Below are 14,670 nucleotides of genomic sequence, written 5' to 3' on the forward strand. Positions count from 1 at the left end.
TGTGTCTGCATAACACCAGTTTGCTTGAGTTTAAAGTCACAAACCTTTGACTGGACATTCTCCTTCAGGATGTTCTGGTAGAGAGCAGAATTCAGCCATTTGATCGGCTACATCAGCAAACACCTTTTCATTCCTTGTTGCCCCATCCAGCTGTCGTTAAATATTGCAGTCTCCTATGATATGAGAAAAGCTTGCACCTCGTCATTGCTCCAAGGGGTGACTTTTTCGTATATTTGTCCGCACTCCTTCATATGTTTCTCTCGCTTGCTTGAATGCACGTTTGAAAATTGCGGTTGTTTAGTTACGCTGGTTGACTCTTACGGCTGGCCGTGCTCACGGCCTGTCAGTGAACAGCCGTTTGTTCACGTCGTGTACAGTACGACTTGGCCTCGCTTAGCCCTGCTAAGAAGGAGAAATGCTAGCGAAACGAGCTTAGTGGAGCTGAGTCGGGCCAAATCGAGCCAGTGGGAAAAGGGCAATAGATATACATATCAATTATGTTTTCACACAGGGCGGGGTTGGTTTGGATAGCTTTTTGCCCATAATAAATGAAATCTTCATTTGAAATCTGTGTTACTATGCATGTGGTTTCTAACCAGTTCAGGAGCCAGGAGAGTTCAGATGATTTTCAGCAGTTGAGGACAAGGAATCAATATTTGACTGAAGTGTTTGCTTGTAAAAGCCTAAATTGGACCAAAGGAAATAACGTTTACTAATTATGTGATAGAAACTGACAATATATTTAGTTTTAAGTGATTAATTCGGATTTAGTTTCCTTTTATAACTTACAGAGGCTATGAGTCCTCAATGCCACCGTCTGTGGTTCGATTCCCCATCCTGGGACATCTGCTGTATGTCTTCTCTCCTACTCTCTATGCCCATTTCCTGTCTGTACATTGCTAAAAAATAAACGAATTAAAAATACAGGGGCAGGTGTACAAAATGAAGTATATATTCCAATATGCCTTTTAATTTGGGATTTTATTTAACGTGGGTTCCTGTACATTCAGAAATAACCTCGTTGTATTGTCAATCTGACAGCTTGGAAAATGATACAAATAAAATAGAAGAGACTCATTTAAATTCTTTACTTAAATTATTCACTATTAATAAGTCTTGTTTTCTCTTGGTGTTGGATCAGGAGTAGTCATTTAGAAAGTGAAAGTAAACAGATTTTTTTTTTTTCCCAAAGACATGATGAAAGAAAAAATATTGGGGTTGTAAGAAGTAATATAACGTAATATAACGCTAAAGATTTTTATTTTTACAGTCTTCCTTAAACAATGCTGACCGCTGAATTGTCAGAGAGAATCCTCACCTTTGGGCAAAACATCAGTGCCCCACTTGCTGCCCTGCACACAGTGGCCCACTTCCTTGTTCTTTGCAGGAAGAAGCTTTTTCAAATCTGTGGACATAGATTGCAAAACACAAGGCATGCATATCCAGTTTGTGCACTTAGATGGTATATGCTCTGAGATTCTGAATGCGAGACTGCATTTAAAAAATGGAGAGCTTAGATTTATACCCAGTTGTTTTTCTTTTCCTTTTTTTAATCTCTTCTTTTGTGTGTAGTTCTTATTTTTACCTTGAAAAGATGTCACTTTCCATTGTACTCAGTCATTCATAAGGGATCATAGTACGTTTTTCATTTTATCTACAAAGTTTTTGTGTCCTGTCTGTTCCATTACCATTTCTTTCTACAGTTTGTACAAAACTCTTCTTAGCCCTAGATTCTTATTTCTTCTTTTCAGATTAAACCACAAAATTCTTTGCTTTAAGTTACAGTTATATTTTTAAGTTATATTAAGTCATATTACACTATGTGTAATAGTTCCACACGTAGTGGGAAATTATTGCAAAGTTGAATAAAAACGACACATGATTTGATAAAATAATTAAAAAAAAACTTTTTATTGAGCCTCCTTTACTCTGATACCCCAAAATTAAATCCAGTGTCACCAATTGCATTCAGAACTCACTGAACTAGTAAATAGTCTGGCTGTGTGAAATTTAACCTCATTATAAAAAAAGCTGTTTTTTAAAGGGGACATATCATGCTTTTAAATCCTTTCATTTCGCACTTAAATCATTCAGTTTTGGTCTATATAACGTGGAACTGCAGTGCTTTGGTCTGTTGTTTTACCCCTTCTGAAGTGCGTCTGAGAGCAACTTATTTGGTGCGGTCTCTTTAAATGCTACTGAGGCACTTCACACCCCGCCCTCTCCAGGTCGAAGATCGCTCAACTTTAACCCGTTTGGCCATTTTTGTAGTTTGATTACAGATACAATTATGTAGTGGCACAAAAACGAGACAAAAAAGGCAAAAACAATGCAAAGCTGTTTCTGTAATACTATTAAAAACACGCAGTATGGTTATGTCCTCAAGGAGCTAAATGCAGCACACAACACTTACATGAGAAGAAGGCATGATGGTACTGCTATCGACACAATGGCAAGATCATTTCAACAAACAATAAATTCCTGTCTAAAATAAAATTTATTGTCATTTTAGCGTTATTTGCAGCTTATCGCTCGTTCTGCTTCACGCAGACAAAAAGAAATTTCCCACTGATGTGGGAACATTTCCATGAAAAATAAAATGCAACCAGGCACTTCGAAGAGGTTCTTATGCTGGGGGACTGTGTAATGAACTGTATGGGTTAATACACCCAACAACTGAACATTTAGACTTGCAGCTTCAGCATACTTGAGTTTGGACTACAAATCGCAGCGAGAAATAAAAATGGCAGATACGTGAACTTGGTTAGCCAGAAGTCCATGACCCTGTTCGGCTTTTCTGCAGCAAATACTGTGACGTAACATGTTGGAAAACGTAACAGGTAATAGAGAAAACTGAACGGATTGAAAAACATGACCCAAACAGAATATAAAGATATCAACCCAGCACCTGTAGAGACCAAATCCAACTGTTCTGCACTCCTGCACTCCATCATGTGCATGCCACACTTTTCAAATTTTCATTTATTTAAATAAAATAAAGTTGCTGTATTTTTTTTGTTTTTTTTTTAGGTATAGGCAAAAAAAATGTAATGTAAGAGCAAATTTTTTTATTTCACATCACATGGATAACTTGTGCAATATTTCATGAATGACAAGCATTGAGCTATCATCAGTGTTTATTCAGAGGCATTGCTTGTATATACACTTAATGACCACTAGGTACACCCGCTTAATTTTTTGTTGCCACACATTATCAAATCTGCCAATCACATGGCAGCCACTCTGTGCATTTAGTCATGTAGATGTGGGGAAGATAACTTGCTAAAGTTCAAATGGTGCATCAGAGTGGGGAAGAAACAGGAAGGTATTTTGTGTCATGGTTGCTGGTGCCTCATGGGCTGGTATTTCAGAAGTATTTCAGAAACAGCCAATCTGCAGGGACTTTCACTCACAACCATATCTCGGGTTTACAGAGAATAGTTCAAAAATATCCAGTAAGAGGCATCAGTGTGAACCAAATTGCCTTTGTCTGAGGAGAAAGGACAGAGAGATTTGAGGTAGAAAGGCAACAGTAGCACAAATAACCAACCTTACAGCCAAGTTTGTTGAATACAATCTCAACACATAACATGTCAAACCATGAAACAGGTGGGCTACAGCAGCAGAAAACCACACAGAATGCAGCTCCTATCAGCTAAGAGCAGGAAGCTGGGGCTACAGCTCACACAGACTCCACAAAATTGGACAATAACAGACTGGAAAAATGTTGCCTGCTCCAATGAGTCTTGATCTCAGCTGACATTCAGGTGGTAGGGTCTATCCTGTTGTGCACCATCGGTTAAGGCTGCTGGTGGTAGTGTAATGGTGTGGGCAGTATTTTCTTGGAACACTTTGGGCCCATTAGTACCGACTGAGCAGATTACCATGTCCATCCATTTATGACCACAGAAATGTTTCTGACACCTTGTTTTGGGTCAGTTCTGAAGGCAGAAGGGGGTCCAACAAAGCGGCCCTCAAGGGTATATTGGTAGAATAATTTTCATTATGCATAATGCCATAGCAACGTTGCTGTCACTATGGGTTCTGCGTAGTGGAAGAAACGAAGCTTATGAACTCACGAGTGAAATGACAAATGTCAGCGTTAACTAGATGGTAACTTACAGCTGAACCGCCACTAGACTTAGGACTGTTGAGTACATATGAGCTTTTATTTTATTTTAATTTTATGTTAGAGTCTAATAACACAAGTATTGGCTGTTTAAAATAATCAGTGGGTGAAGAGTCGTCCTATCCCGAGCGCGCCCATAGCTGACTCTCTCTGTTGTTACATTGTAGCGGAAAGAATGTCGGAAAGGGCCGAGGATGACGTCAGGGGGGAGCAGCGCCGAGCGGCCAGGCAGCAGCTGAAGCAGCAGCAGATCCAGCGGGGAGAAGGCTCCACAGCAATGGCGACTGTTGCGGAGCGGAGATCGCTGCCTAGTCCTGAAATAATGCTGGGACAGCCTTGGAGCAGCTGGATCGACGCCGCCAAACTGCACGGACACGACGGTGAGTTCCTCGGCGTCCCGAATGTGTGAGAGGAAGCGAGGGGAAGCGCGACAGTTGCCAGTCCCGACCTTTTTTTTATTTGGCCGATTGCATTCAGTTTTTAGGCTGGATATGAAGAAACGCTACTGGTAGCAGCAGCACGGTCAGACAAGCAAGTGCAACTATTTATCTGTCCCTGTTTCGGATCGCCTTGTTTTCAGGTGCTGGATCGGAGGAAAGTTTCAAAGACTTGGGGAAAAATCGAGAAGCCATGCGTTTGTGCAGAGAAGGTGAGTGTTTTTTCACTGTAGGGCCAAATGTGTATTTTGGTTGTGGGGTTTGCACATAAGACACACACTGACTCAAAACACTTTGCACGCTTGGTTCAGTCAGAACTTACTGTAGATCATGCGCATAAACAGCTAACTAAACAGCCGGTTTTTGAATGTGAAACCTGATTTTGATCGTGTTTAGTTTCTCCTTTACGGCTGCACACAAAAACAATAAGAGTTAGCAGTTAAGTTTAGGCCCAAACATACTCATTGCTTATGGGTTTCTCTTTGGAACACGAATTTAATACACGTCTTTAGGTGTGTGAGCAAATGTCGGAAGAGTTGTCTGTCAAAAGAAAGTATTTCACCTGAGTGAACATTACAATAACTTCATGCATGCAGCTAAAAATTAAGAGTTGCAGCCTTTTAAAAGCGGAATTTAAATGTATGTCCCTCAATTTGCATTGAAACCAATAGCAGTCGTGACAAAAAATAAATCACAAAAATGCCTAATTTATAAAATAATTTAAATATTTCCATAAAACTTTCAAAAAACTTTATTGGATTTATGATCGACCTCATTATTGGTTAGAGTAAGTGTCAGTTGATTGATTGTAGTTGTCCATTATTATTAAAAAGTCACATTCATTACTGTAGAATATATTTTCACTGGTTAAAGAAAGTAATGGAGAGATTCTGCTTGTATTCTTTTTCAAATGAAATAAGCTATACACCCCGGACAATATTGTTTACAGGAAAAAAAGGACATAAATTATATTCTCGGCAGAAATCCTCAAAAGTGCAGCTTAGAATCTCTATATTATACCCCAAATAAAATTGTTTCAAACGTCACTGCATTCACTTCATTCTAAAAACATGTTAGTTACAAAGACTGCACATATAGGAGGCTTCTACTAAAATAGTTGGAAGAATTTATTACATTTGTTGTAGAAACCAGTCTAGAAGATAAAGTGGTTAATGTTCCTGCTGAACCTTTAATCAAATTTCTTTTCCTAAAAAATGTTTTAGGATTTAGCTAGTATATGTGTACTGTTTATTGCATTATTTACAACAGAACAGAGGGGAAATCCTATGTCTTCTGTAGGCGCTAAAACAAATATTATCTAAACATCATCTTATTTTACCCAGACTGTCCCAATGAGAAGCAGTCTCTTGTCTACCAGTGATCTATGATCAAGACGAGGGACAAAAATTCCCTAAATTACAGAGAACTGGAAACACTAGGCTATAGAAACAAAAATCAACTGTAATACAAAACAGATTAACATACACAATTTATCTAAAAACCAAAAGGCCGTAACATTTTTTTAAAATAGTTTTTAAATAAATAAAATGCTTAGCAGTAACAAATAAGTCCACACATAATGAGCATGTGTTATTATGCAGTTTGTCTTAATTGAGAACAGGATCTTGGGACTATCAGAAGAACATTATCTGAAGACCTGGTGTTACACACAATACAATAAATAGCATTAATTGTCCTTCAGTGGGAAAATTCAGGTGTATCAACAGGAAATGAAAGGCAAATAGAAGCATGCTGATCCACACCAAGCTAAAAATCTAAAAACAGAAAATACGAATATGAGACTGTATAGTAAGGGGAAATAGATAACATGAGAAACATTCTGTACAGTCATTAAAAATACCATACTCTGATTAAAAGAAATGTACAACTGAGTAATTAAACAAATGTATAAATATGCGTATAAAACAATAGACTGTCTACAAGAAATGGAAAAAACAGCAGGGATGTGAACACTTATTGAGTTTGTTGGGAGCTGTGCAGACTGCAGATATAATGCGGTCATTTGTAAATAGTAAATGGACTGAACTTATATAGCGCTTTTCCAGTCATACAGATCGCTCAAAGCGCTTTACACTAGCGCCACATTCACCCAATCGCACTCACTAACACTCACACATTCATACACCGATACGCAGATCGGTAGGCAACTTGAGGTTAAGTGCCTTGCCCAGGGGCACATCAACCAGGCGGAAGCTGGAATCGAACCCACAACCTTCTGATTGCAAGACGACTACTCTTCCTACTGAGCCACAGTTGCCTCAGTTGTGCTTTACAAATGAAAAGTGTTTCTCCACACACACAAACAGAGTAATGCTTCACATTGGTTATAATGCAGGTTTTATTTGCACTGTCTCTAATACTGATTTTGTCCTGCTTACAGGCCAAGATTTGGAATGACCATTAATATCAATAACTTGTTTGAAAGTAAATAAAAAAGCCTCTTTTGTAAAGGACTTTAATCCCTTTTACAGGCTAATAGGACAGATTAGGTGGAAAGTTTGATCAGGATGTTGTGGGTGACAAGGAAGACGAATTTCTACCTGAGTAAAGTTTTATATTTGTTATTATAGATACAGTGCGTCGAGTTTAAGGTTATTTTGACCTGCATGGTTTCCCCAGAAAATACCTGAGGCTGCATGAATTTGGTCTCGTCTTTAGTGGTAAGAGTGAAAATCAGTTGTCTGTGAACCTGTCACACCAAACGACCACGATCAGAGAGTTGGGGTTCTCTCTCAAGCATTTGGACATCCAATATGAACCTGGCTTTAGTTGTCTGTTTGGTTCACAAAATCAGCATTAGCAATTGTGCAGGTAGCTACTGAATACAGGAAAAGCAGTGTTCTAAGCCCAGTATGAGGTCCTGTACATCATACTGAACCCATGCTGGCAACCTGCTGGCAACATTTGAACCTGGGCACAGCGTCTAGTGAGAAGGAACCACACATACACTTTGGAGTTTGAGCATGTTTGTCTACTGATCATTGGGAGCTGATTACCCAAGCCCCCTTTCGGTCTCTGTTTTACGTCTGAGATCTACACATGTTCTGAACATCTCATCACCTGAAAGAGTTGGCCCGAAATGAGACGTCCAAAATGGCCCACCTCTGTTACGGTTCTGACCCGACGTAACTAGGTAGTCACAGATCGGAGACTGCCATGCTGTAAAAGGGTAAGCATAGATCACATAAGAGTGGGATGTTCATGTTAATCAGCAGAGTCTGATGCAGATTATAACATGACGAGGTAGCAAACAACAACTGTGCTTTTTATTTAAAGCACTGAATAGACTTGATCGGACAGAAAGAGGATCGCAGTGCAGAACTGGGCAAGATATTATTGGGTATAAAGATGCCCAACATTCTGTGTGTGAGTTTTAGACCAATCCTCTTTGTTTTTACAATTCCTGCTGCTTATTTTGAAAGCACATAATCATCGGACTGACTTCTGTGATATAAATGACAAGGTGAGCCGTAAACAGTTCGCATTTTGAACTGTGTTTCCACAGCAGCTTCAGAGGTTCTATGACTTAAAGATTTGCAGGAACACTTCTCTACCACCCTAAACATCAGGTATGGATATGTTTTTGGATGTGCAAGTAATATACCCAGTAGCAGGAATTGTAAATCCAACCTGCGCAGACCAGAAGTCAGCTCTGTTGTGCAGGGTTCTTGTGTCTACAAGTGCAGTCTCTGAGCAAGCCTAAACTCTTCGAATGCCAAAGATGTAGGCTGCAGATTGTTCCTTCTTGTCCTCTTCATCTGAAAATACGATGCAAGTCCTTTTTGCACTTACGCGATGCATTCAAGCACAAGTTTGGGGCTCTCTCTGCTTTAGTCCTTTTTTTTTTTCCAGTAACCAGCTGCAAACTTTGGCGTGTCTTGAACACCTGTACACATCTCTCCTGCTCAGTGGTGAGTGTGTTGGACACAGTTTTCCGTCTAAAAACACACTCCTGCAGGATCTCTCACAGATCTCTCACAGGTTTCCATAGGAAGTGTTTTGGAGGCTCATGTTGAACTCTGTTCTAGTTCTTGCTATGAAATCATAGCATTCAGTAACATTTTTACCTGTCTCATGCTGTCCTGTTATTGTGACGCCCTAGTCCCAGTCTAGTCTTTCTTTCTGTTTCATGAGTTTTAGAAAGTTAAGCATTAACTACAGGCCTTGTGTTTGGTGCTGTATGTAATTTTAAATTAGCTTTGGTCAGCAAGGTGTGTTGTGTACATACTCCAAAATCTTTACACAAGTCTTGGAAGCTCCAAGTGACAAGAGCACAGCTTTAATGTCGGACGTGTTCATGTCTTTGAAAAGGTGGCGCATTAAGCACCTATAAATCACAGCATCCTTTTGTGACTAGCCTTTAGAGGGTTTTCTTTGGAATAAATCAGATGAATTGCCCTCCTGGTCAGATGAAAGCTGACAGGCGGTTTTAAAATTTCAGGGCTGCTAGATTAGTTGACCAGCAGCCAGCTTGAAACACGTATTTGTTATGTAGCAGCGTCTGTCTGTGACTATTTTCTTTGTCATAGAGCCTGATCAACACATGCTTCTCATACCAGAAGTTTGCCTTCATACATAGTGTGTGTGTGTGTGTGTGTGTGTGTAGTAGGGGTACCAAAAGAGGATGACTATACCTATCCATTATGAGTCACCATTAGATTCCTCCTGTGGTATAGCTGCATTTCTACTCAGACATTAACATAACACACATTGTAGAAATGAATGCTAATTAATGATTTATGAATTCAGCAGTCTGTGATGGATTTTTATGAATTTTACAATGGCTCTGTCACAGTTCGCAAAGCTGGGAAACGTAGCGGCACTGTCACCCACGGGTCAGACTGTGCCAGCATGTGTGCTGCTCAGAGGTTGTTGGAGCTGCTACAGTCACACCTATATCATCCATCACTGCCATGGCAGAGGATGCTGAAATTAACTAGACTTTCATTGTTTTCCCCTGTCTAAGATTCACAGGCTCTCTTTCTCCTCGTCGAACTGAGCCTCCTTTTCCCTCTTCCTCCGTGTGTCGCCAAGGCCTTGACCATCTTGAGATGGGTTTAAAAGGGAATTCGAAGTGATGACGGCTACTTTTAAAGTCGAGCCTGTTTAGTGGGTTTCCAGAAAGTATCAGGAATAGGCGCAGGGTGCTTGCTGTGAGATGCCTCGAGTATGATAACCTCGCAGGGTTCCTTCTAGAGCTGTACAGAAGTTGCCCCACACACAGAATTTCATCTCATTATTTTTAAAGACTGGAACATTAATCATTCAATAATTAAAAAAGGACATTTTACTGTTTTTTTTTTTTTTTACCTCTAAGACCCAATTAGGATCAGAATTTCTAGTTAGGTTTGTGGGTCTGGTTTAAATGACTAATGTGGCAAACTCAAAACCATTTGAATCTTAACAGACAAAGTAAAGATGTACAGTGCCTTCCAAAAGTTGTGGCTTTTTACCTATTTACATAATTTAAATGTTTTTAAATGGTATTTTATGTAATGGATTTGCACAAAATAGTCTTAGTTGGTGAAGTGAAATGAGAAAAATATAAAAAAAGGAAAAAACTTTGCTATGAAGCCCCTTAAAGGTGCAAGTGTAATCAATTAGCTTAAAAAGGTCACATAATTGGTGAAATGAAGTCCAACCTGTGTGCAGTCTTAAGTGTCATATGATCCCTAAGTAAAAACCTACCTTTTCTGAAGGCCCCTGACCCTGCATCTCCACTAAGCCAGAGGATATCATTCCATGATGACCAAGGAGCTCTCCAAATAAGTCAGGGACAAAGTTGTTAAGTAGTATATGTCAGGGTGGGGTTATAAAAAAATATCCAGATCTTTGATGGTTTCCCCAGAGCAACATCAAACCCAACATCTTCAAATGGAGAGCACATGGTACAACAAAGGGGTGAGAATCTGTCGACACCTGGCGAATTGATCCCATTATATTTCAGAGGACTAAGATACGATTATAAATCGATTGATGCATTGACGCCCCCCTCCATCCATATGGATCTTTCATCTGTTACTGAAACTAAATCCTTCTTGTCAATCTGCCGTTTTTCTGCGAGACACACACGATCCCTTCACTGGTCTCGTTTGAAGCACACAACCTGCAAGCTGCTGCGCATCACAAATTGCGCAGTTACATTGACACAAGATTCCTCGGAAATGGAATTGAACCTCGTCACTTTGTTTTGGTCTCGCTGTGGGGCGTGTCGATCGTTCTTCGAGCTGGTATGTTGTATTAAAAGACTGCTCCATAGGGCAAAAGCCCTGATTTTCACTATATTTGGTATTACTTTTCAAGTGTTCTTTGCACAGAACATTTTACCTTTCAGATGTTCTGCCCCTCCTGGAGCAACACACTGACACATTGTAAATAAGGTTGATATTAATTAGATGGGTTGAATCTGCAGCCGGCTGCTTGACAGACATGGCTCCCTAGTAATGCTAATGCTCATAAGGATTTTACACCATGGATGTTTGTGTTTTTAGCGATGGGAAATATTTTCAGACAGCTGGATTTGTCTTTGTTTAATTCAAAGTGTGGCTGCTTTTTTTTTAGCCAGCTGGCCAGCAGCACACAGTACCAGGTTGCTGTTCGGTTCTGTACAGCCGGTGAAAGTCCTCTAACTAGCACACTGAACCTATAATCTCAGGCTTTGGCTAATTGAAGTAAAGAATTCTGATGTTTTCTTAAACAATGCTTCAGAAATTACATATTGAAATATGTCCACTTAACTCTTATATAAAATATGTGCCCTTGTAACCTTCAGTAAAGACATTCTCTTTTTATTTATGCCGCATTGGATGTTCTACAATAGGCCTTTTCACACCACTGCTACTAAAGGAGACACTTGGCAGACATTCAATCAATTGACATATTAAGAAGCATCAGGCCAGTCAATTTATCCACACAACACTGCCGCTGACCTCTGAGAGGGAGCCCAGCAGGTAGATGCTTTTATACGGCCTTCGCATAATGGCCCTCATCCCTTCCAGACTCAGACAGTGATGTTTGGAGAACCCTTGAAAACCCTTGCCGAGTAGGTACCGGAGAGAGGAGCTCCACTTGGCTTCTCTTGTATCCGCTTCTCAGCTCATCTCATCGTAGCACCCCAGGCAATCTCTTAATTAGCCTCCTTAATGAGGCTGGGTTCTGATTCTCAGGGTAGATTTTGAACCCAGTCAGCTGAGGAGCTACTCTCTTCCTGATTTGCATGAGAGGGGCTTGCAAGGTGTGAGGTGGGGTTTGTGGGCGGAGAGAGACTCTTCAGCTGTACCAGCTTATGAAAGTATTCATAACCTCTGAATGTTTTTGGACCCTTTGGTCATTTTACAACGACAAACGTCATTGTAATTTGTTGGGATTTTATGTGATCGATTATCACAAAGTGTGGTGTAATTGTAATGTGGAAGGAAAATTATACAAGTAAATACACTGCTCAAAAAAATAAAGGGAACACTTAAACAACACAATATAACTCCAAGTGAATCAAACTTCTGTGAAATCAAACTGTCCACTTGGGAAGCAACACTGATTGACAATTAATTTCACATGTTGTTGTGCAAATGGAATAGACAACAGGGGGAAATCTTTGACGATTAGCAAGACACTCAATAAAGGAGTGGTTCTGCAGGTGGGGACCACAGACCACTTCTCAGTACCTATGCTTTCTGGCTGATGTTTTGGTCACTTTTGAATGTTGGTGGTGCTTTCACACTCGTGGTAGCATGAGACGGACTCTACAACCCACACAAGTGGCTCAGGTAGTGAAGCTCATCCAGGATGGCACATCAATGTGAGCTGTGGCAAGAAGGTTTGCTGTGTCTGTCAGCGTAGTATCCAGAGCCTGGAGGCGCTACCAGGAGACAGGCCAGTACACCAGGAGACGTGGAGGAAGCCGTAGGAGGACAACAACCCAGCAGCAGGACCGCTACCCCTTTTTTTTTTTTTGCAGTGAGGAACAGGAGGAGCACTGCCAGAGCCCTGCAAAATGACCTCCAGCAGGCCACAAATGTGCATGTGTCTACACAAACGGTTAGAAACCAACTCCATGAGGATGGTATGAGGGCCCGACGTCCACAAATGGGGTTGTGCTCACAGCCCAACACCGTGCAGGATGCTTGGCATTTGCCAGAGAACACCAGGATTGGCAAATTCGCCACTGGCGCCCTGTGCTCTTCACAGATGAAAGTAGGTTCACACTGAGCACATGTGACAGACGTGACAGAGTCTGGAGACACCGTGGAGAGCGATCTGCTGCCTGCAACATCCTTCAGCATGACCGGTTTGGAGGTGGGTCAGTAATGGTGTGGGGTGGCATCTCTTTCCATGTGCTCGCCAGAGGTAGCCTGACTGCCATTAGGTACTGAGATGAGATCCTCAGACCCCTTGTGAGACCATATGCTGGTACGGTTGGTCCTGGGTTCCTCCAATGCAGGACAATGCTAGACCTCATGTGGCTGGAGTGTGTCAGCAGTTCCTGCAAGATGAAGACATTGAAGCTGTGGACTGGCCCGCCCGTTCCCCAGACCTGAATCTGATTGAGCACATCTGAGACATCATGTCTCGCTCCATCCACCAACGGATGCTTTAGTCCAGGTCTGGGAGGAGATCCCTCAGGAGACCACCCACCGTCTCAACAGGAGCATGTCCAGGTGTTGTAGGGAGATCATACACAATACTGAGCCTCATTTTGACTTGTTTTAAGGACATTACATCAAAGTTGGATCAGCCTCTAGTGTGTTTTTCCACTTTAATTTTGTGTGTGACTCCAAATCCAGGCCTCCATTGGTTAATAAATGTGATTTCCATTGATGGTTTTTGTGTGATTTTGTTGTCAGCAGATTCAACTTTGTACAGCACAAAGTATTCAATGAGAATATTTCATTCATTCAGATGTAGGATGTGTTATTTGAGTGTTCCCTTTATTTTTTTGAGCAGTGTATATTAAAACACACACTATGTTTTTTTTGGAATTACAGCAGCAGGTTTAGGGGTACGTCACTAATACCTACTAGCTTTGCACATCTAGAGACTCGGATTGAATTGAGAGTTCAATTAGAACTATGTCTGGACTTTGACTGGGCCATTCGAAAACCTAAATATGTTTCTAAATTGCATTCCATTGTAGCTCCTGGCCAGTTAAGGCAATCCACAGTGATAGTTATACTTGAAAACATAGCACAGTACAGAAGTTATGCTTTTTTGTGGTATGATGTGGAGGCATTTGTTTGATCCCGAGCCTTTGTATCAAACAGCTTTTGGGGAAAGCTTTTGGCTTGTTGTGACTTAGTAAAGAAAAATGTTGCCACTGGTATTTTAATATATTAACATGTAATAATCAGTTTCGCACCAAACTTTAAGAAATCCACCCTTCTGTCGCCACCTATGTTTTTTGTGTCTATAAAGCTGTCCAGTTATCACCCTGGGCAAAACCTTTGTTTATACCTGAAAACAGCCAGCTTTTGGCAGCAGGCAAATTATTTTTGATTCTTGTCTTATTTATCTGTTTTTCTCTTATTTTTATTTTCTTCTTATTTTTTGTTTGTGGTGTAGTGCTTCTTTATTCATGCTAATAAAAAAATGTATGTTATGCTAAAATAAACCTTTTTTGAGGCATTACAAAGTTATTACAACAAACGATTTCAGAGGTAAATTATCCACAGTTCTTCTAACTGGGTCACCAGGTGAATGAAGGTCTAAGTTATATCCCCCTCCTTAACTTGTGCTCTCTGTTTCTCTGCTTGACTCCTCCACTGTTTACAGACATGCCCATATTTGGTCAGTGTCCCGCACAGGACGACTTCTACCTAGTGATGTGCAGCCACTGCGGTCATGTGGTCAAGCCACAAGCCTTTCAAGCACACTATGGTAAGTGTCACTCAAAAACAACTGCGTCCACTCCTTAAATTTTTAAAGGGGACAAATATGCAAAATCCACTTTTTTAGCCTTTAAATACATTTTGTTGTGTACTTGGAGTCTGTAGGAGTGTAGAAAAGTTTACTTTAGTCTCTCCAGGTGCTGTGGAGGTATCTTTATGTTCAGTTTGGTTCGTATTTTTCAGTCTGTTCAAGTTTCTC

General features: G+C 40.6%; 1 protein-coding gene across 1 annotated transcript in view; it reads left to right on the plus strand.

Annotated features, from left to right (window-relative positions):
* LOC124856726 (ataxin-7) overlaps nucleotides 1-14,670 on the plus strand; it is a 42,880-nt gene that overhangs the window by 6,966 nt on the left and 21,244 nt on the right. The window contains exons 3-5 of the mRNA XM_047347504.1: nucleotides 4,297-4,509; nucleotides 4,710-4,778; nucleotides 14,356-14,460. Coding sequence (XP_047203460.1) covers nucleotides 4,305-4,509; nucleotides 4,710-4,778; nucleotides 14,356-14,460 — 379 coding nt within the window. The 5' untranslated portion in view covers nucleotides 4,297-4,304. The remainder of the gene's footprint in view (nucleotides 1-4,296; nucleotides 4,510-4,709; nucleotides 4,779-14,355; nucleotides 14,461-14,670) is intronic.

The sequence above is a fragment of the Girardinichthys multiradiatus genome, chromosome 20 (genome assembly GCF_021462225.1).
Source record: "Girardinichthys multiradiatus isolate DD_20200921_A chromosome 20, DD_fGirMul_XY1, whole genome shotgun sequence".
NCBI classification, from domain to species: Eukaryota; Metazoa; Chordata; class Actinopteri; order Cyprinodontiformes; family Goodeidae; genus Girardinichthys; species Girardinichthys multiradiatus.